The 22,926-nt window shown below is 47.5% G+C and overlaps 1 protein-coding gene across 1 annotated transcript in view; it reads right to left on the reverse strand.

Annotated features, from left to right (window-relative positions):
- DIS3L2 (DIS3 like 3'-5' exoribonuclease 2) overlaps positions 1–22,926 on the reverse strand; it is a 200,418-nt gene that overhangs the window by 102,823 nt on the left and 74,669 nt on the right. The window contains exons 7-9 of the mRNA XM_033150865.1: positions 17,107–17,326; positions 5,884–5,978; positions 4,060–4,307 (exon numbers count right to left, since the gene is read on the reverse strand). Of these exons, the coding sequence (XP_033006756.1) occupies positions 4,060–4,307; positions 5,884–5,978; positions 17,107–17,326 (563 nt within the window). The remainder of the gene's footprint in view (positions 1–4,059; positions 4,308–5,883; positions 5,979–17,106; positions 17,327–22,926) is intronic.

Here is a 22,926-nt window from a genome sequence, read left to right on the forward strand (position 1 = left end):
GGTGTGAGTGGCTGCGGAATTTTAAGGGAGCGGCTTACATTTGGGTATTATCTTTTCTTCTTCTTTCCCCTTGAATTTTAAACATGCAGCTTATATTCGGGTGTGGCTTATATTCGGGCCAATACGGTATCTTGGTGCGCATGGCCAACAAAGTGGTTCTGTCCAGCTCAAGGAGAGGCCAGGGTAAAGTCACCCTCCTGCTATAGACCTCCTTTTGGCTTCCTCTGGCTTAAAATACATCGGTTCAGACTTAAAGAAGGGGAAGGGAGATTAGTAGCAAGGTTCAAAGACCTATTCTTGGATAAATTCAGGGTTCAGTTGCCCAAAATGGTGGGGAGGGGCAGCATATTGCTGCAGGTGCTTTTTATATCCAGGAAGAAAGGGCTACAAACAATTGGATCTTCCCCACGGGACAGGACAATACGTTGTGCAGACCTGCTTCAGACAGAGCTAAGAGGCAGACATGACTAGTTCTTGGAGAAAATGGGATGCGTAGAGCAGTCTGGCCTGGCAATAATGGTGAGTCATTTGAAAAAGAAAATTATTCTATCATTAAGTTTGTTGGGGAAATCTCCGAGACAAATGACGAAGTAGCAAGTTACAGGAAACAGGGAGGTTCCCCAGATGCTACACTCAGAGGAGTCAAGCAGAGCCGTTCTGTGCAAAGTTGAATTGTTAGAGGCAGGCAAGCCACCCACCCTGTGCTGGAAATAAAGCTTTTCCTACACCTAGGTGAGACATGTGCCTTGTTCCTTGACACACCCAGGCCCCTCCACGGTCATGCACATTCATACATAAGCACTTTGGGGCAGGAAAGGGAAAGAGATGGGAAGCAAAGTTCCAACACCAACGCCGGCCTGAGGCTGGATCAAGAGACTTTTTGCAAACAGCAACAGCAAGTGTTAAGAGACTCTGCAGAACTATTGCTAATGAGGGCCAGTCACATTTGCACTATCACAAATGGTGTGTGTGTGTGTGTGTGTGTGTGTGTGTGTGTGTGAGAGAGAGAGAGAGAGAGAGAGAGAGAGAGAGAGAGAGACTGTTTACAGTTCTTATCCGTTCCCTTTTTGTGATGCCAGTCTGGGCATTACAGCTCCCCAGGGAACTTCCTTAATACCCTTCTTCAGATCCCCAGACAACACTAATGTCCTGCTACAGAGAACAGCAAGAGGATATCTTAGGTGGTTGGAAAAGCAAGACAATGGTAATGTTGTGCAGATGCATCCATATAAATAAACCAGCAGATCTCAGCCAAAGGGCCTCAATAACGTCAAACAGCTAGGAGCTACTCCCAGTTTTTCACAAGTGTTTCCACTAATGCCAAAAAGCACCTCCTCTTTGGGTGATTTATCCACACCCCATGCAAAAATACTTGAATACTCACTTTTATAATGCCCTTCCCTTGCCCTCACTGCCCAACTGCACTCAGTGACCTCATTTTGTAGCCATAGCCAACTAGGTAATTAGCACGGTGACCTCATTGCATCACCCAGGTAAGTAATTCAGGAAAGAGGGAGGAATGTTGCCAAAACGCAGGCAACAAAGGAAACAATGGCACCAGGCAAGATTTTTTTTTTTAAAGAGAACAGTAAATCTTCGTAATATTTAAGTGGTTGCATTTTTTACATTTTCAGGAAAAATGCCTACGCCACTGAATTTGGTATTGCAAAATCGAAACTGGAAAACTTTCGCATCAGCTCTTTCTCAGCTCAAACTGACCCAAGCTCTATCAATCTCAGGCGCTTGTCCACCGTTGAAGAGCAAGGTTTGGTGGGTGGTAGGAGCCAATGCAGCCTGGGGACTCAGCGCTGACTGATTTGCCAAGTGTGCCCTTGCTCTCAAAAACCAAAGAGGCAACAGAGGTGAGGAAATGATAGTCAGATCGGCGCCAAGAGGCTCAGTGAGGCATCCAGATCTTGGGACACTTGCACCCAGCAAACCTTGGCATATTCCAGCCAAGTGTCCCAAGCGATATCTCTAAATCCTGACACCTTCAGAGATGCAAAATGCTTAAACCTGAAACACCTGCAAACCTGCCTCCTTTCTGTCTCCTGCAGTTGCTCTCTTTCGGGTGAAGCTATGAGCCAGCCAAGGGAAATGCAAGTACCACCCTGAGACCTGTGGGGGGGATATGATGGGATTCTTCCACAGAGCCACACCTTCAGCTACACACACACACACACACACACAAACACCCCCCGTTATCTTTCCTCTGCTGCTACTTTCCCCACGTAAAGCAAACTGCAAAACCAACACCCTCCTCTGTTCACCTGTCAAAGCAGCCACCTTCCAAGAGGAAGGGCCTTTCGATTGACCACCAGGTGGCACCCAAGAGTTGCGGAAGTGAACCCCCTCCCCTAAAAGCACACCACCAGGACACAGTCCAGGTTTCACTCGCCCCTGATTAGGATCCACTTCCAAGGGGGATTCGGAGGGCACAACCTCAAAGGAAACCCCCCCACTCCCCCTTTTCCACATTTCTTAGGGTAAGCGGCAGGGCAGGCAGAGAAGGTTCACACCGCTCAAGGCCAACGTCTTCCAGGTGGGGCCGGGGCAGACCCTTGCCCGAAACCCTGGCAAGCTGCAGACATGGACACCTTTGGGTGAGAGGGAGATGGAAGCATGCCTTGTGGCACGCAGTGTGTCTGTGGCCTTATGCATCACCCTCGTCGCCACCGGCCACATCTCTGGGCGGGGAGCGGAAGGGCTGTCAGAAGAGACTGAGGATTGCTGGCCCCAGAGCTGCCTTCAGGGCAAAGCAGGGAGCTCCAGGACATGAATGTCAGCACAGGCAAGGCAGAGTGAAGGGCAGAACTGGAAACAACTCTCAAGAACAACGCCATTGTGGATACAAAGTGGGGAGGACGGGGGCGGGACAGAAGGCTCTGGGCTGGCAGGCAAGTTGAGCCACACAGAGGCTCTATAACAGTCTTTGCCAGCCAAATGTTTTGGAGATTTTTTTTTTTTTTTTTTTGCTCCAAAACATCTGGAGGGCACCAGGTTGGCGAAAGGTGCTCTGCAACAGAGCTTTTGAGAATGGGCACCCACCCACCATGAAAGCAACCTCGTCCCTTTTGCTTTTTTCAGCGGCTACCAGGAAGCTCAGGCCAGGGCAACTGAATGAGCCCTGCTTTTGCCTGGTCAGCTGCAGTTGGTGAGAATGAGTGGCCAGCCCCGACATACCTGTATACCTGAAGGAGCCTCTCCACCCCCATTGCTCAGCCTGGACACTGAGGTCCACCTTCCAGGGCCTTCCGGTGGCTCCCTCCCTGAGAGAAGTGAGGTTACAGGGAACCAGGCAGGGGACCTTCTTGGGAGTGGCACCCTCCCTGTAGAACACCCTCCCATCAGATGTCAAAGAGGTAAGTGCCGGTAACTATACAACCTTTAGAAGACATCTGAAGGCAGCCCTGTATAGGGAAGTTTTTAATGATGATTCGTTATGGTTTTATATTCTGTTGAAAGCAGCCCAGAGTGGCTGCTTCCAACAGAATATATTATTTATTTATTTATTTATTTATTTATTTATTTATTTAACAGAATATTATTATTATTAATTCCACCTCCTCACTTAAGTTAAATAATAATAATAATAATAATAATAATAATAATAATAATAATAATAATAATAATAATAATAATAATAATAATAATAATATATTTATACCCCACCCATCTGGCCGGGTTTCCCCAGCCACTCTGGGCGACTCCCAACAGAATATTATTAATAATAATAATAATAATAATAGCGACAAAAGATCAAACATTAAAAACCTCCCTTTACAGGGCTGCCTTCAGATGTCTTCTAAAAGTCAAATAGACAAGTGCCCAGTGTTTTTGACATTAAGGCATCTATCTTTTTTTTGAGAAGGCTTCCCCCTTAAGTGTGACCCAGTCATTTTATAGGAGTATTAACTTCAGAATTGTGGGAATTGTTTTGTTGCTTTTCGCATACTGAGTCTGTCTGTAACCTCTTGTGCTTTGACTTTATTCTTTTGACTGCCAAGGCGGCTTATGAAACCTGCGGACAGATAAATCAATACATATGTGCCCACATACCCGAGGGCAAAGTTGCTGTCCTCCCTCCAGTCCACGATACGGCAGATGAACAGCGTGTTGGAATAGTCCTCAGGCCTGGTGATGAAGTCCGGCGGGCAGTCAGCCAAGGCCACGTACGCACGAGGCACTCTGTGGTCCACGGGCGAGAACATGGCGCACTTCTTGAAGAGCTCGCTGTTGCGGTCGGTCAGGAGGCGGATGAAGCCGGTCGCTGCCCTGGAATGCTTCTTCTCCAAGATGTAGACCACCTGCAGGAGCCACGGGGAGTTGCCCAGGGGAGCGCAGGAAAGGGGCGCATTTAATTCCAAACAACAGAGCAAAGGAGCCAAGCCCAGAACAAACCCACGGCGTGCCGAAATGCTTTCACGTGGGCCACTCCTCTTTTTAAAGAACACTCCCCAGAGGCGAGAAGCAACTGGCCAGTCTTTTGCCTACAGGGCAGCCACGGCCACATAAGAACAAGGAGGGGGGGCAGCCTGTTCTGGACTGGAGATTGCACTCGCCTGGAAGGAGCAGCTCCAAATCTCTGGGGGAACTCCTGGATCCAATGCTCTCGTGGGAGGCGCAGGTAGTGACATCAGAGGTTAGGAGTGCCTATTTGCACCCACAGCTGGTTTGGCAGCTACGGCCCCTTGACTTGGCCATGGCACTCCTTGCTCTGATAACCTCCAGACTGGGCTACTACAATGTGCTTTGCATAAAAAGGTAAAGGGACCCCTGACAGTTAAGTCCAGTCGCAAACAACTCTGGGTTTGCGGCACTCATCTTGCTTTACTGGCCGAGGGAGCCGACGTTTGTCCGCAGATAGTTTTTCCGGGTCATGTGGCCAGCATGACTAAGCCGCTTCTGGCAAAACCAGAGCAGCGCACGGAAATGCCATTTACCTTCCCGCTGGAGCAGTACCTATTAATCTACTTGCACTTTGACATGCTCTCGAACTGCTAGGTTGCCAGGAGCTGGGACCGAGCAACGGGAGCTCACCCCCGTCACGGGGATTCAAACCGCTGACCTTCCGATCGGCAAGCCCTAGGCTCAGTGGTTTAGACCACAGCGCCACCAGCATCCTGTGCTTTGCATAGGCTGCCCTTAAAGACAACTTGAGAGCTTCAGGTCGTCCAAAATGCAGCAGCCAGGTTACGTTTAGAACTCGCATAACCCGGTTTAAAATAGCAGCGCTGGCTGCCAGTTTGTTCACATGCCCCAAACAAATCAGGTCGTCGTCCCCCACAATATCAGGTGTCCTTGAGCTGAAATAGGATTTTATTTATTGCACCAGCATCCTGCTTTTCCTGCAAGGAGCTCAAGGCAGAGTGCAAGGATCCCCACGGCACAGTCCTGTCTTATCACCCTAACAAGAATGGCGCAGTAAGTGAGGCTGAGAGAGAGCGACCAGCCCAAATGAACCGGGGGGGGGGGGGCAGAGGAACGATTTCATGGCTGAGTGAGGATTTCTTACCATGAGCCCACTTCAACACATGTCACCCCGAGCATTTGTGGCACCCAAAGCTGAGCATCTCACAAACAGCCAGTGAGTGGGTGATTGGAGGAAGTGAAAGGCTTGGATGAGAGTCTTATGCCCAAGGAGCTGGAGTGCAGGAAGTCACATTATACCAAGCCAGGTCACGGCATCCATTTGGTTTAATGCTGACTACACTGACTGCCAGCAGCTCTCCATGATTTGAGGGTGCAGCCCTACCTAGAGATGCCTGGGACCTGGGTGGGACCTGGGACCCTCTGCCGCTGCGGCCCTTTCCCTTTGCTTCCAGGGGAGTGGAAACGAGCCCTCCTGACAGCACACCGAGGTCAGTTCCAACGGAATGCTACCTTGGCAGTCTTCTGCAGGAACTGGTCCGGATCGTTCGGCTTGGAACAGTCTTCCTGTTTCGCATGGCGGGGGCTGCAGGTCTCCAGGTCCCTCCCTACGGAACACACACATAAAAATGCACACATTACAATTGCTTCCTTCCCTTCCTTCGAGCCTTTTAATGTCCCTGCTTGGCAGTCCCGAGGGGCAGCTTGGAGCCCTGGCCCGGACTGAAAGAAGCCAAAGGAGGAGGAATGGGCATGTCAAAATTGCCTTGGAACAAATAGCGGCATTGCAATATCCCTCCAGGCTGCAATGGGAAACAGATATATGGTCAACTTCCATTGTGCACATCTGCTAAAATAAAAATAAACCCCAAAATTTACAAGTACATCTATACCAGCCATAATAAACAAAATGGTGGAAAACACGCTATATTTATTAAATGCAAATAAAAAGTGTTAGAGTTTCCTGGCATTTCTTGCGTTGGGGTCACTTTAACTTTTCGCATTACATAAATAGTCCCCTTTAAGTGATCGCGTTCATTAAAATGTTTAATTTCCTTTAAATAATGTTATGAAAGGTTATAAAATGCACATTTAGCCTAGAATTCAAAACCGCACCTTGCAAGGAGATAGTCTTCAGCGAAGGGCCAGCCGTAGAAGCTTATGAAAAGTCCTGCATCAGTCGTCCAGGGCTGGGTGGGGGGCGGGTGGCCCTCCACATGCCGCTAGGCTCCAACTCCCAGCAGCCCCAGCAGCCAGCATGGCCAATGGGATGGTCAGAGTTAAACAATTTCTAGAGAGCCGCAGGTTCACCACCCTCCTCTAAGGGAGGGAGGGGTGAGAGAGGATGCCAGCAAGGCGTAAACCGAGAGGCAACAGTTATCCATTTATTTATTAATGAACGTTCAGCCCAAAAGGCTCCCAGAGTGGCTTACAGAACAAGGAATTAAAACAAGACAGGCCCTGTAATCTTTTTCTTCTATTTTTTTTTTAAAGCTACAACATGCAAGAAGTGAGGGACAGGGAGGGAAGAGGAAAAAACCAAGTTCCGGCACCAATTCTTAGATCCAGTGTGATACAATGGTTTATGGGGTTTGGGAGCAGGACCTGGGAGAGTAAGTTCGAATCCCCACTCAGCTACGCAGCAGCTCCCTGAGTGACCATGGGCCAGTCACCATCTCTTGGCCGAACCTTCCTCACGGGGTTGTTGTGAGGGTGAAATGGGGAGGGGGGGAACCAGGTACACCACCGTGAGATCCTTGGAAGTTAAAGTGGCATATAAAATAAACAAACAAACAAACAAACAAATAAATACTTTATTTCTCATAATGACCAGGCGGCATAGAAACAGCTCAGGGGCAGGAGTTGCTTATGGAGGGAGCCCTGCTTCCCATCTCGCCCACTGAGGCTGCCTGGTGGAATTGCAGATGCCAGGTGACAGGACACAGGTGACAGGACACAGGTGACGTGCTTGTGCTCTTCCAATTCACCTCCCAGTCCACTTAACTTAATTTTCCACCCCTATTCTTAATTGTTCTCTGCTCCACATGGGTGTGCAAGAAGAACCAAAAGAACCAGAGGAATGCCCCAAAACTCAAGCTGCCACTGTTGAAAATTAATATTGCTGCTGTGGTGCCCCTCCTATTCATCCCCCGTTCCCCACTGCTGAAGAACTTCCAAGTGTCCCTCTTTTCCAGGGATATTCCTGGATTCACGGAAGCCATCCCGGTTTCTGATTTCATCCTGCAATGTCCCGCTTTTCCTTAGGACATCCATATTTTCATCAGAGAAATGTTGGAAGGTATGAAGTTAAGCAACCCCCCGAGCCAAGGAGATGAGTAACTATACAAACTTGAGGAGCCATCTGAAGGCAGCCCTGTTTAGGGAGGTTTTTTAATGTTTAATGTTTTGTTATGTTTTTATATATGTTTGCTTGAAGCTGCCCAGAGTGGCTGGGGCCAACACAATCAGATGTGTGGGGTATAAAATAATAAAATGATTGTGATTGTGATTATTTAAGATGTCTCTATTTTCACTGGAGAAATTTACATTGGGGAAATATAGCACAAGGGGACCGTTCCATCTGCAAAAGCACCCCTGCTTGCCCAATGGATCAATCATCCCCTCTGCTCCCCCTGCATTATGTTCTGGAGGGTTCCCCTCTCCTCCAGAGTAGATTTTGGGGAGGCCCAGGGGGCATGCAGAGAGAGGGGCGAAAGCATCCTTATAGTAGCAGGAGCCCTTGCACCAGCTTATGCAAGTGGAGTGATTTAGCCGAATCCATCCCATACAGGAGTAACTTGGCAGCGTAGCAACTGGTGCTTGGGGGGGGGGGGCGCGTCCAACACAGCCTCTCCCTCTTCCTTGGGTTTAGCAAACGTCCTTCAAAAGCCGTCTAAATCTGGTGGCCGTCCCCGCATCTTGGAGCAGTAAGTTCCACAAAACTAATTACGCCTTGTGTTCCATTTTGCTTTGCTTCTGTCTGTTCAGAATCCCTGGCCCATCCATTCAACACTGAAACGTGCACTACAGCAAAGGAAGATCTGAGACGTTAAGGAAGCAGCAATCATGCACAGGCACTGAACTCTGGGTGCTTCCAGGACCATTATAGGAAGAACGCTGCTGCCTCGCCAACCTTGCATGCCCACGCTGCTTATGAACCAAGGGCCGACGCTTGCACCCATTGCTCCAGCAGTCAATGAGTGGCCACGATCAAGCAGTGGCAGAGTAACTGAAACAGCGGCACCGGCAGCCCGCGACTTCTATTGGCCTCCAGTGGCGGGGAGTCACGTGGGCACAAACCCAATGAGAACTGCTGTGCAGATGAGTCTGGAGCAGCAAAGATGTGGGCAAGCAAAGGGAGAATCCAGGAAACTGGGAGAAATCCCAGACAGCTGAACAGGGAGGTAAAAGTGTGGGTATAAGGTGGGAAGGGGGGGGGCAGAGAAAAGGAGGCGGCTGCCATTTGCCAAACCAGAAATAAACTATGCCGAACCTTTGCTGTCGTGGTTATCCGGTGACCATTCAATATTTCCACCCTGGGCAGCGCTGTGTTTGCAGTGGGAGATTTACTATGTTAGCTTGGGCAGGGCTTGCTAAGCTTATCTTACAGTGAAAACACCCGCCAGAAGCTCCAGCCCAGGGAAAAAACGGTGCTTTAATCCCCCTGTTTTCCTTTTGGGTGATTACCTGACAAAACCAAAAATTGTTATAGCTTTGCTGAAAAGAAAATTAGGCACTAATGGCAAAAAAACCTCTCCAATTAGTTCTGTTATTACCAGCAAATTAGAATTGCAGCGTTAGCACCCCTCCGAGACGGCAGCTTTTCAGAGGCCTGGTAAAGTGCGCTTGAGCCGCCAGCCCCTCCTCCTGGTCCAAGGCGGAGAGAGACTATATTCAAATATGTACATATTTAAACATTTTCTTGAAAGTCTCTTGCACAAATTAGATTAACCAGGACAGCTGAAGAGGCCAAAACGAGCCCTTAAAGCCGTCAGATTAAAACACTTATTAACCATGACAGATCCAAAGATATTTTTTTCCAGGCTTGCTGCTGTGGAAATTTGTGACTCTCTCCAAGAGGAGCACAATTAATGTTAGCAATTCCCACTTCCAAATGAAAATATATTGTGTTTTCTGACTTTTTTGTTTTGTTTTGTTTAAAGAAAGAAATATCCAGCAAATGAGAAAATGCATCCTCCAGATTGGATGGAAAGGAAAGCAGTGAGGAGATGCTCACTATCCCAGTTATAAAATTCTGGCAAGAGTAATGATTGTGTTTGCCCAAGATCCAAGCTGCTTTTTTTTAATGCAGTACCTGATGCAGTTAATGCTCCTGAGTTTTCTTGCCCATGTGAGCAAGAAGTAAGGAGCAGGTGTGTGCTTGGTGCTACCCCAAGCGCACTAACGTCAAGTAAAAGGAAAGGATAGCTCAGGAAAGACTTAGCATCCCTGCCCTTTCCTCCAGTGTAGTGTAGTGGTGAAGAGCGGTGCACTCATAATCTGGTGAACTGGGTTTGATTCCCCGCTCTTCCACATGCAGCTGCTGGGTGACCTTGGGCTAGTCATACTTCTTTGAAGTCTCTCAGCCCCACTCACCTCACAGAGTGTTTGTTGGGGGTGGGGGAGGAAGGGAAAGGAGAATGTGAGCCGCTTTGAGACTCCTTCGGGGAGTGATAAAGTGGGATATCAAATCCAAACTCTTCTCCTCCTCCACCTGCTGCATCCACACACCTGGGGCATTAAAGGACTCATGAACAGCTACATTAGAGGTGGGGAACCTCACGCCCATGGGCCAACTGAGATCCACACACACAGAGGGGGGGGACACCTCCATCTGACCCCTGTGACTCTCATGGTTGAGATACTTTGAGATAAAGCTAAATTAAATAGCACCAGGAGAGAAAGAAAGGCTTCAGCATGAAATCTCCCAACTTTCATGGTGGGCAGGGAAAAGGCAAAGACAAAGGGTTCCATTAAGGAAGCAGAAACTGCAAACAGCACAGATAAGAAGTTGCATGCAGAGGTCAACCCAGGATGAGACAAGGCACTAGTTAGCTGCGCACAGAACAGTTACATCTGCACTCAACACTTATTTAAAAGTTGGGGAAATTGGAAGACGCCTGTCAGGGAGCCGCCCTCATCGCAGAGCAGCGTGGAGTCAGTACGCTCTGAGTATAGGGAACCCCGTCCGGTCATCCTGAGCAATTCCTCGTCGTCCAGTGGGGGCAGCAGCGATCCCTCTAGTGGGGAAGAGGGACTGCGGGGAGGCAGGGAGTGTCGGGGCTTTAGCAGGATGCCAGAGCCCTCACACCAAGCTGGATCAAGGGAAGGCGCACCTCTTCCGGCGCCCCAACTGCGCAGAGGGGTTCAGTGCAGGGGAGATAGGAGGGGATTCCGTTTCCTGCGGCTTTTATGTTGGTCCTAAAACAGGAAAGACTCATTTCCGGACTCTGAACTAGGATGAGTCAGATGTGATCTTTGATGCTCAGCACTGTATATATCTGCACAATAAATGCTTTATAGCAAAGAGCCACGGAATTTGGCTGGTTAATCATGAGCAACACCTGAGAACCTTACAACGCCTTACGCAAAGTCAGGTCACTGGCCCCCACTTAGCCCAGTAACTATGACTGGCACTGGTTCTCCAGGTTTCGGGAGGGGTCTCTTCACAGCCTCACCTTCAAGATGCCCAGGATTGAACCTGGGCCCTTCTGCATGCAAAGCAGATGCTCTGCCCCTCGGCTACAGCCCCTCCCTCAACACACGTAAGTCTGTATGATGTATGGCCTGAGAGTCCCAAGCACAGTCTAGAAGGCAGATCCCTTCTTTGTGTGCCTCCTCCGTGAGAGGCCCGGAGAGTGGCAACATGAGAATGGGCCTTTTATGCAGTGACATCCCATTTGTGAAATGCTCTCCCCAGGGAGGTTCAGCTGGCATGTTCATTAAACACCTTTAGGCGCCAGGGGAGAACATTCATTCCTCTTTAACCAGGCCTTTGGCGGATTTGACATCCTATAGACTTTTAAATGTGCTGCGGGGGTGCATGTGTGTGTTGTTCTTGTTCTGGTTTTTATTATGTATTTTGTGTTCTTATCTTGTATTTTTTATGTTGTGAACTGCCCTGAGATCTACAGATGAAGGACAGAATGTGAATTAAATCACAATCAATCAATCCCTGCAGGTCTTGTATGGCAGCACAGCTCCGGGTAGGGCCAAAACGTTTAATTTCCAGTTGCTGGGTGCAAATGGGCATTCCCTGTGAGAGACCCTGCCTTCTAAGAAATTTGTCAACTTCTACTTGCGATACGCTGCTGTTAGCCAGAAATGAGATATCTTTGCACCAAATTCCTGAACTACAACATCCAAGCTAGCCAACGAAGCCTAATTCTTGGTCGTATACACAACCTCATCCTGTTTTCAAGACCAAGCTCAGACTCCAAAGCTTCTCCTTAAGAAGTTCAGGTTCTTTCATCAGCGGTGACATTCCGTGTCTTGCAGATCCCATGGCGAGACTGGAATTTCCAGCTACGTAATGATAGGGCCAGGAGGCCAGAAGCAAACCTGGTGAGCAATACATGGAATATCCCCTTTCCCAGAACCAGGAAGTGCCAGACCGACATGTTTAACCATAATGCCCTCTTACCTGGAAATGTTTCTCAATTAAAGGTTTAGCTCATCGTGCCTGAAATTGCCCGATCAGGCAGTGCAAAATGCCATGGGGGTTTGGCCATGGGGGGGGGGGAGAAGAAAGAGAACACCATCCAGGGCAGTCTATACAATGCATTCCCAAAGTGTTCAGGAAAGTTCATCCAAACCCCCCCCCCCATCAAACGCAACTTCCCTGATGATGTTACCTTCCAACTCTTTCTTTGGAAATCCCACCTTTCCTGGTTCCTGTATTTGCTGTGCCTATTTAGCTAAGAGAGTTTACACAATTGGGAGCACTGAGTGGAAACGCAAACGATGTGGATAAGCGCCAGGTAGGCTGGAGGATCTGACAAATGAGTGTATCTCAGGGCTGGGACACGCTCAGGTGCTAGGACCAGACTTACTACAAAAGGTATTGTAAGGTCCTCGGTTAGTTGCTCATGAGTAAGCAGGCAAAACTCTGAGTTTCCTTTAAGAGTTTTATTGTGCAAACTACGTACAGTGCAGAGCTCATAAGTTCATGTCTGTATCAAGCGTCATCAGAATCCGGGAATGGCCCCTTCCAGTTCTGACCCCAACAAAAGAGTTTCGGTATACGGAAACCCTGCCTCCCATCCTTTCGTTTCACCCCTCAATGCCTTTGGGGCACCAGAAGCTGCGTGTCTTGAGCTAGGGGAGTGCAGGGTCTCTCCAGCATCCTCAGAGCCTCTTCCTCAGAGCCAGTGTGGTGTAGTGGTTAAGAGCGGTAGACTCGTAATCTGGGGAACCGGGTTCGCGCTCCTCCACATGCAACTGCTGGGTGACCTTGGGCTAGTCACACTTCTCTGAAGTCTCTCAGCCCCACTCACCTCACAGAGTGTTTGTTGGGGGGGAGGAAGGGAAAGGAGAATGTGAGCCGCTTTGAGACTCCTTCGGGTAGTGAAAAGCGGGATATCAAATCCAAACTCTTCTTCTTCTTCTTCTTCTTCTTCTTCTTCTTCTTCTTCTTCTTCTTCTTCCCTCCATACCCTGAAATTCATGCCCCTCCCCGCTGGAAGCCTCGCTGTTTTCCTCCCATCTGCCTCTGTGTGTAGGTTGGGTGTTGTCGTTTTTTAAGACTCCCATCATTCCCAGCCGGCACATCCATGCAAAGGCTGCTTTAGCTAGAAAGGCCAGAGAGCACTTCACAACCAAAAGGGTCACTCACAGTAACAGTTCCTGGGTGTGTTGCAAAGAATGGCTTCAAAATCAGGGAAGCTCGCGTGAAGTTCTGGCTGCATCTAAGTCCAGCTAGACTTGCTGCATAATAGAGCCCTGGACACAGTATTTCCTAGGCCTCCCCCGAGCTTGGGCAGATTGAAAATTTGAGGCTCATTGAACACTCTGCATACAAGAAGAACCCACACAACTGCAGTATCTTCCCCTACCAACATCACAATTGCAAGTGGAAAGCACATCTACATCAAAGTCCGGCTACCCAAGCAGCGTCAGTCAGGCCTGGGAATGAAGAAGAAGAAGAAGAAGAAGAAGAAAAGAAGAAGAGGAGGAGGAGGAGGAGGAGGAGGAGGAGGAGGAGGAGGAGGAGTTTGGATTTGATATCCCGCTTTATCACTACCCAAAGGACTCTCAAAGTGGCTAACGTTCTCCTTTCCCTTCCTCTCCCACAACAAACACTCCGTGAGGTGAGTGGGGCTGAGAGACTTCAGAAAAGTGTGACTAGCCCAAGGTCACCCAGCAGCAGCATGTGGAGGAGCGGAGACGCGAACCCTGTTCACCAGATTACGAGTCTACCGCTCTTAACCACTACACCATACTTTGAATGCTTCCAAGGATACCATCGGAGCAATTTGCTTATGTTTCAGGGCTGCACAGAGCAGAGGGGATTTCTTTTTAACACATGACCAAATACTAGATCCACCCCCCCCCCCCAGGTGTAGAATCAAGCCTGAGGAGGGTTAACCTTGTCTCCCTGAAAGCAGCGTTCTGTAAAATAAACCACCAGCAGATTCCTGGCATCGACAGAAATGGTGAGCATCTTATTTTTGCATAAATCATAGAATCATAGAATCCTAGAGTTGGAAGATACCACAAGGGCCATCCAGTCCAACCCCCTGCCAAGCAGGAAACACCATCAAAGCATTCCTGACAGATGGCTGTCAAGCCTCTGCTTCAAGACCTCCAAAGAAGGAGACTCCACCACAGTCCTTGGCAACAAATTCCACTGTCAAACAGCTCTTACTGTCAGGAAGTTCTTCCTAATGTTTAGGTGGAATCTTCTTTCTTGTAGTTTGAATCCATTGCCCCGTGTCCGCTTCTCTGGAGCAGCAGAAAACAACCTTTCTCCCTCCTCTATATGACATCCTTTTATATATTTGAACATGGCTATCATATCACCCCTTAACCTTCTCTTCTGCAGGCTAAACATACCCAGCTCCCTAAGCCGTTCCTCATAAGGCATCGTTTCCAGGCCTTTGACCATTTTGGTTGCCCTCCTCTGGACACCTTCCAGCTTGTCAGTATCCTTCTTGAACTGTGGTGCCCAGAACTGGACACAGTATTCCAGGTCATGTCTGACCAGAGCGGAATACAGTGGTACTATTACTTCCCTTGATCTAGATGCTTTACTCCTATTGATGCAGCCCAGAATTGCATTGGCTTTTTTAGCTGCTGCATCACACTGTTGACTCATGTCAAGTTTGTGGTCTACCAAGACTCCTAGATCCTTTTCACATGTACTGCTCTCAAGCCAGGTGTCACCCATCCAGTATTTGTGCCTTTCGGGGGTTTTTTTTGCCCAAGTGTAGTACTTTACATTTCTCCCTGTTAAAATTCATCTTGTTTGCTTTGGCCCAGTTCTCTAATCTGTTAAATGCTTTGTTAATTACTGTGCCAAACGAAAGGAAAAGGCACAACAGCATAAGAAAGGACTCCAAGGCTATTGCAGGACTAAAGGGCCCTGGAGAAAGGACAGCAAGTGAAGAAGTGCAAGGAAGCCTGCCACCCTCTGGATATTGCTAATGAATTAGCTGGTGCTTCTGAGCTTTTTTATTCAGGCTTCATCGCAATCCTGCGGGCTGCGGCTCATTACCTGCACTACAAGGAGCAGCTCTTGAAGACTGTTTCAGCACGACCTCTGAGCAAAACCAACCACAAAAGTAGATACAGAATCACTGGCAGGCAAAAAATTCCAGGTGCTAGGACTGAGATTTACTCCAGGCACAATGCAGGGCCTTTGGGGGAGGGGAGGGTGGAATTTTTTTTGGGCGGGGCGACGACACTAATAATATAGATAAATAGGAAATCAGATAATAGGTACTAAATGGAATACATTGCAATACTCCCACACCCAATTAATGCCAACCTTCATTCCGCAAAATAAAAATTACTGCAAGAATTTAAAATGTATAAACAGATATATCAAGGAAAAATTTAAAACAACCTGTAGAAATTGAAAGCTACCCCAAAAGCCTGATTAGTAAAGCTCCAATCGTAACATAAAACTCTTCGAAATATATGCAAAGAGGCCCAAATAGTTGCATACACACATAAGAAAATTAAATAAAAATCTCTAGCTGCAATTCTCAAAAGGAAAGACTCGTGTTGCAAGAGGCATCCAAAATGAATCCTTTTATATCAACTGGAACCAACAGCCTATAATAGTCCAGTGCTATCAATGGAACGGAACTCTGGAGCGGAGAACTTTTAACATGTACAATGGAATCAAGGGAGGGCTTTTGACCCCTACTGGCAGAAAGCCAGGATAAATAGGTAACGGAGTGGAAGACTCGAAAAGTAGGAGGGAAACAGTGACAATGAAAGAGAGGGAAACATGCATGCGGATATTCCCAGCAAGGAGAGAAAATCCATTTCCTCACTGAAACCTTTTGGAGTTAAATTGCGTAGGGCAAAGATCTCATGCCGCTCCCTCCTTTATCAATGGCTTGGCATCCTGCTCACATGCCCTTTCAATGGCCAGGTCAAACGTCACGTGCTCAAGCTCTGCAGAAGGTCCCACCAGATCTACAAACGCAGACGTTTCTGATGCATTCCACTGTGTGTCTTTTCAAAGCTCTTGCAGCCTGCCCTCTTTAAATCTTTCCACGTGAGCATCTGATGTCACAAACCACATGGGTGCTACTACATGCGGCAACTTTTACACAAATGCATCCTATTGGTGTGTTTGCAGTGAATAAAGACAACAGCAACAAGGGAATCAAAGGGATCCCAACGAAGTGGGCCCCTAAAATTGGGGTCCTTTTGATATGCAGTTGTGGGTTACACTCCACAGACTGGTATACTGCGCAGCAAGTGCCAATATTTGCTTAAACTGCATTGCAAGGTTACAGATAGGTAGCCGTGTTGGTCTGCCATAGTCAAAACAAAATAAAAAATATAAAAAATCCTTCCAGTTTCACCTTAGAGACCAACTAAGTTTGTTCTTGGTATGAGCTTTCGTGTGCATGTGTATCTGAAGTGTGCGTATCTGAATTAGTGTGCATGCACACGAAAGCTCATACCAAGAACAAACTTAGTTGGTCTCTAAGGTGCTACTGGAAGGAATTTTTTATTTTTTATTTTGTTTTGCATTGCTTACATGATTAAATGTCAGGCTGCAGGTGAGCCTATTCTGGGCCCCATAGAATCACTCCTGCCACACAAATGACTCTTTCGGGGTGGCTCCCCATTGCAAAAATGCATTCAGTGGCTCCCCACTTCCTCTCAGGCACAATACGAATGACCCAGGCCCAGCAGCCCTTCAGGTCCACCCAACATTGCTTTCCTTATATTTTTATTTATTTGTGGTTTTGTTTTCAGGTATGTCTATAGACACTTGGCCAAACTGCGAGAGGCAGTGAAGGATAGGCGTGCCTGGCGTACTCTGGTCCATGGGGTCACGAAGAGTCGGACACGACTGAACGACTGAACAACAACAACATAGACACTTGTCCCTCCCCTCCCCGCCCCCAGCCAAAAAAAAGGGTGTTATAGGCTGCACAACAGAACTAAAGCAATTTAAGCTCCTTAGCTGCTTTTAAAAGAAACGGAAGTGGAAAAGGGGGGGGGGGAGAAAAGCTGGATCAACCATTTGCACCTGGAACCCCAACTCACCATTTTCTCCAGCCCCCAGGGACAGCTGCTTCTGATCCTTGACCTCCCTTGAGCCATCTTGCTTGCCCTCAACATCTTCATCGTCAAACTGAGCCTCTATAACAACGTCCGGGCTGTTAACATCGCCTTTTCCTGGATCACGAAGCACACAAGCGCCCGGAGAATTCCCAGGAGGATCTGTTTCTGTTGTTTCATTATCACAACCATCAGGCTTGATTACCTGGGAGAGTAAAGAGGGAGAAAAGTTGCATTCTGAACTGCATGATCCAGCATGGCTGGGGAGCAGCCGTACACCGCTTCTGGCCCTGCTAAGTCTCCCCCATCCCACCCCACCCCCAAAAAATCCTTCATCCCAGAGCCCTTTCACATTGATATGGGAAAGGTGACTGCCGGTGAGGAGCAGCAGGAGCAACCGGCTTGGATGGCAACTCTTCCAGTTCCACTTCACCCAGAAAACAATACTAGCACACAAGAAAGAAACACACCAAGTGTCCCAACAGACCTTGGTACCAAATTATGTGAAGGCCATCATGCGGAGTGGGGGGGGGGCATTTCCCCACCATTCCTTCTTCACAACACAAAAGGTCTGAAAGGGGAAAAAAATCGGGGAATTGTGAGCAGGGGGATGGAAAACACTCCAATGGCATAACTCTTTTAGAACGAGTTACAGGTAGGTAGCCGTGTTGGTCTGCCATAGTCAAAATAATAATAATAATAAAATCCTTCCATGCACACGAAAGCTCATACCAATAACAAACTTAGTTGGTCCCTAAGGTGCTACTGGAAGGAATTTTTTTTTAATTTTGTTTCTTTTAGAACGGTGACTGAAATAGTTTTAAAACTGTCTTTTAAAATCACAATGCTAAATCGTCGTGATCGGACCAAGGCTGCAGGGTTAAAAGGGGAGAGTGCCTGGGCTAGGCACCCCCTCTCTGAAAGTCCCACGAGGGTCTGTGGGACGTCGAGAGGTCCAGCAGAAGCGACAATCTCCCGCCACTCCCCCCTCGAAAAGTACCGCCAAAAGGCGAGTGGGGGTGGGGAGTGGTCAAGAGCGCTCAAGGCGACAACGCGACCCTGCGAGCCGAAGCCACAAGCTGCCACCAAAAGCAGGAAATTTTCCTAACAACACTATGGAGCCGAAGAAAGAGTAAGAGGGTTTTATCTATTCTCTGAGAAATAACTGCACCAATATCGCCTTCGACCGGGTAATGGAACAGGCAACGCTCCTAGGATTCAGTGCTGGTGGAACTACTTTCAGACGCTGCAGAGCGCAGAACATTGACAAAGGGTTTGGGGTCTGGGTCTGGGTCAGATCCATCTAATCTAGTATCCCATTTCCTACAGTAGCTAACCAGGTGTCTTTAAGAAGTGCAGGAGCAGGGCATGAGGGCAGCAGAACTCTCTCGCTCATGTTCAGCAACTGGCATTCAGAAGAAAACTGCCTCCAACACTGCCGGTGGTACAGAGTCACCTTATCCTCCCTGAAATTGTTTAACTATTTATTACATTTACAGGTGGGTAGCCGTGTTGGTCTGCCATAGTCAAAACAAAATAGAAAATTCTTTTCAGTAGCACCTTAGAGACCAACTGTGTTTGTTCTTGGTATGAGCTTTCATGTGCATATCTGAAGAAATGTGCATTTACACGAAAGCTCATACCAAGAACAAACACAGTTGGTCTCTAAGGTGCTACTGAAAAGAATTTTCTATTTTGTTTCGACTATTTATTACATGAAGCACTTCCTTTTATCTGTCCTGAATCTGCAACCATTCGGCTTCACTGGACGGCTGTCGGTATTTGTATGATCGTCTGCAGGACAACTCGTGTCACTTCGTGTTTGTTAAACAAACCACAGTTTAGTGTTACGTGCAAACAAGACTGATTTCAATCATAAAGTGAGGCACCTACAACTCCAGATGTGATCTCACCAGGACAGAACAGTTTTCATGGGGAACTGTGTGAATCCCCTATAGCTCTATCAGCTACTGGGCTATTGATGCATGCTGATGGACAGAGAGTCTGCCGTGAGTTCAGAGGGAGGAGCTCAACAGGAAAATGGTGAATGCTTCTCAGCTCACCCTGTTGAGCATCTTGAGATAAGCAAGCCTGCAAACATGGATAGCGAAATTGATGGACTATGCCGAAATGGCAAAAACGACAGGAAAGATCAGACACCAAGAAGATAAAAGATTTTAAAAAGAATGGAGTAACTTTGTGGAATACCTGAAGGAGCACTGTAAACATTAGCAGGTTTAGAACAGCAGCAGTGATATAATTAGGGTAAATTTTGAAACAAAGGAGATGAAATAAATTTGATAAAGATATAAAGATGCAGAAAAGATAGTAGGTCACGATGGGAAACCGGGGAGGAGGGTGGGGAGAAGTCTGGGGGTTGAGAACCCCCAAAAGATAAATGTTTTGTTGAACTGATATGAATGTAAAAATGTAAGCAAAAAATCCTTAAAATCAAATATTTTTTTAAAAAGCAAGTCTGCAAACAAGGAATGGGGTTGCATCTGCTTCTGATGAGTGGGTATCAGGTTTTTAAAGATTGATAGGTAGACAGACACATGCACCCTCTTAAAAGTGTAGTAAGTCCTGCCAAAACGCTAAGAACCTGAAAACATCAGATACAAAACGGGGAGGGGGGGGGGAGGAAGGAAATGGGATAAGGAAAAAAGGAAGTACACTAAGTAACTGTGAAGGGGGCAAAGCACACCTTGCGAACAAAGCACCTTTAACAAATAGTTGGAAGGTACTTTCTAAAATAAAGAAAGAGAACACTCAAGGAACACAAGGAAGTGCCTTGCTGGATCTCATGAGGGAGCCATCTAGTCTAGCATCCTGTTTTCCTCTGCACCTGGGCTCCCCCGTCCTTCTCACTGGTCCTTGGGGCAAGGAAACACAATGCTCCCTGGTGCAACATTATGCATCGCCCCACACTCACTGCAGCTGGCCATCTCCGTAGTGCTCATGCAGAAGGCAAAGCTCTCTGGAAGGAAAGGTAACCAACAGGTTATGTTGCCTGAAGAGCTGAGACAACTGGTTTGCTCAAGTGCTGCTCATGAAGAGGTGAGAGTTTTGGGGAGTCCAGGTGCAACCCTTCTCTGGAGCCACCGCTTAGTGTGATTTATTGTCTGATAAATACACCCTGTGGGGGAAGTCCAGTTCATGCTCCTAGATAGACCAACACCAAACAATTTATTGCAGGCCATTAAAAATGTTGACCAAATACCGTATTTTCCGGCGTGTAAGACGACTGGGCGTATAAGACGACCCCCAACTTTCCCAGTTAAAATATAGAGTTTGAGATATACTCGACCGCAGATTCTCCACCCGGCGTATAAGACGACCCCCAACTTTTGAGAAGATTTTCCTGGATTAAAAAGTAGTCTTATACGCCAGAATATACAGTAGATCTTTTCCAACGAACCACACGACACTCTAGAGTAGCAGAGTTCTACTATTGCTTTCTCCTTCACAAATGGCATTTGCACCAACTAGAAATATGTGTATGTGGTTTGAAAAGAACTGTTCCCATTACACTCCCCTCCAGGAGACTCTGCCATGCTCCTCCCAGGAGGCTGCTCAGAAAGGAATGAGGCCCTTGAGCTGGAAAAGATTCCCACCCCCCCTGGCCCAAAGCAAGCTTTGACCATGTTCCATTAGAAATCCAGTATTCCATCACCAAGTTTGGTTCTCATAAATGCAAATGGGCTGGGCCAAAGAGGATACATGCAAAATCAAGAGGTGCTCCTAAAACTGCTGGAAGGGGCCAGGTGAAAATCAAGGCAGAGGCCGGGGAGTGATCAAAAGGGTGAAAATTGTCATCTCTCCCTCCCATGCAAACCTCTGGAGTAACATGGAAATTGGTACCTAATGCAAAGGGATTGCACAAGAGTCATGTTGAGTAGCTGTGGACTCAATGACATGAAAAACTGTGGTCTGCCCATGCTGGTACCTTTAAAAAAAGTTACAAAATTTAACTTAATTTGTACCACAAAAATGTAAGTGTTCTCTTGTAGCCCTTAAAAAGAAAGCCCCCCCCCCCAAAAAAAGCCTTTCAGCAAAGTGACGATTGACGGGGTTGTTGGTCCTCCAAGATTTTGTAAGCGCTCGGCTCAAGAACTGAACATGGGGATTTAGAGAATAATTCAGCAATCCAAGAATTTGACTTTTTTAAAAAAAAAGAAAATAAATGCAAGCTTCTATCCCTGAACTTAAACGTATGCAAACAATTCCTAGTAAGATCTCACAGGCCAGAGGAATCAATAAGCAGTATTTCCAGCATCTATGGGGCAGGGGATGTTCCTACCAACCCCCAGGTTGAACAAAACCAGAATAAATTACAAAAAGTAAAAGGTGCAGTTGACGTCAATCTTCACGAAATATACCAGTAGCAGAATTTAGCTTTCTGTGCCACGGAAGATGGATTGCCTTGGTGCATAATTTTCTTCCTTCCTTTCTGGCTCTATTCTATTCTGCTGCTTTAGCAGAGGATAATACACTCCTGACCTTTAAAGAAAGAAAACTGCTGTGATGTAACATATTCAGAAGCATGGGGGCTGGGGTGGGGTGGAGCAAATTTAGTCTTGGACCATCGCAGGTCCGTAGCGCCAAATCAAGCTCATCCCGACAAGTTCCTGAGCTGAGCGGGCGAGCCTTGAACAGCCTTTCCCCAATTCCTCTGCCAAATTCGGGATTTTAGGGAGCTGGTGCATCAAAGCGGCAAAGGCAAGAAGCAGGCACAGTAGTTCAGCCCTGCAGGAGCTGTCCTTCTGCTCACAGGTGGTAGACTCTGCAGCAATTAGCAGAATTTCACTGGAACAGCACTGCAGATTCCGGTTGTTATAAATACGATGCCTCCAGGGATGTCACGCATTTATGAAACCCAAATTTAATTACACTTCACGTTTCTATTACTGCAGCTCGCACATGCAGCAATAAAACGCGAGGCAACGATAATTATTAAGGAGATACCATTTCGGGCTGCTAGCTCAGGCAATTTGCAGCCCTAACTCTGCAGACGCCGTCAAGAGCGAGCGCGCAGCCCCTGCCCATTATTAGGCTCTGCCTGCGTCAATCGTTTCCTATAAAGCAATTTTGCACTTGCTCTGAAGTTAGCAGCTTTCCAGGGGACGGCTGGAAGTGCTCAGCAAGAAAACAGCCCCTGAGTGAGCCATCCGTCAGCTGCGCTGTGGCTCTTACTCTTCCCGGTTGCGGGCTACGGCCCTTTAGTGGACACTTGCCTGACCTAGATTCTGTGCCTCACTGCAGCCCCTCAAAGCGCATTCGAGGAGGAGGAGGCAGGTTTAGTTAACAAGCCAGTGGATTTAATCAGGAAATCTGGAACTTAACCCAAAAGTAGGGTGAGGGCGGAGAGCAGTTTTACAGCCCAGGGAACACTCTTTAAGGTCTGTGGCGTGGCTCTGCTACTGAACCTAAACGGCTCCCCTCCTACAAGCATCCTGGATCCTGGGCAGGAGATTTGCCTTGGGAACGGGACGTAAGCTGCCTGGAGAAGGAAGGTACTGATAAAATAAACAGCATGCAAGAACAGCTTGCTCTGCTGTGAGAGATCTTGAGATAGAATAGAATTTTAGAATTTAGAATAGAATTTTATTTACGGCCATAGGCCCATACAAGTAAAAAACACATAGATAACAACTTGTGCAAGTGGGAACAACAGCCGCTAAAACACCACAGTAACAATAAAATACAATAAAATAGAATGGCATACTAAGCCTTAACTAGCTTGTAGTGCTCCTTGGCGTTGCTTTTGGGTAAGGACAGCGACCAGGAACCTTTGCCACTTTCAGG

The sequence above is a fragment of the Lacerta agilis genome, chromosome 5 (genome assembly GCF_009819535.1).
Source record: "Lacerta agilis isolate rLacAgi1 chromosome 5, rLacAgi1.pri, whole genome shotgun sequence".
NCBI lineage: Eukaryota > Metazoa > Chordata > Lepidosauria > Squamata > Lacertidae > Lacerta > Lacerta agilis.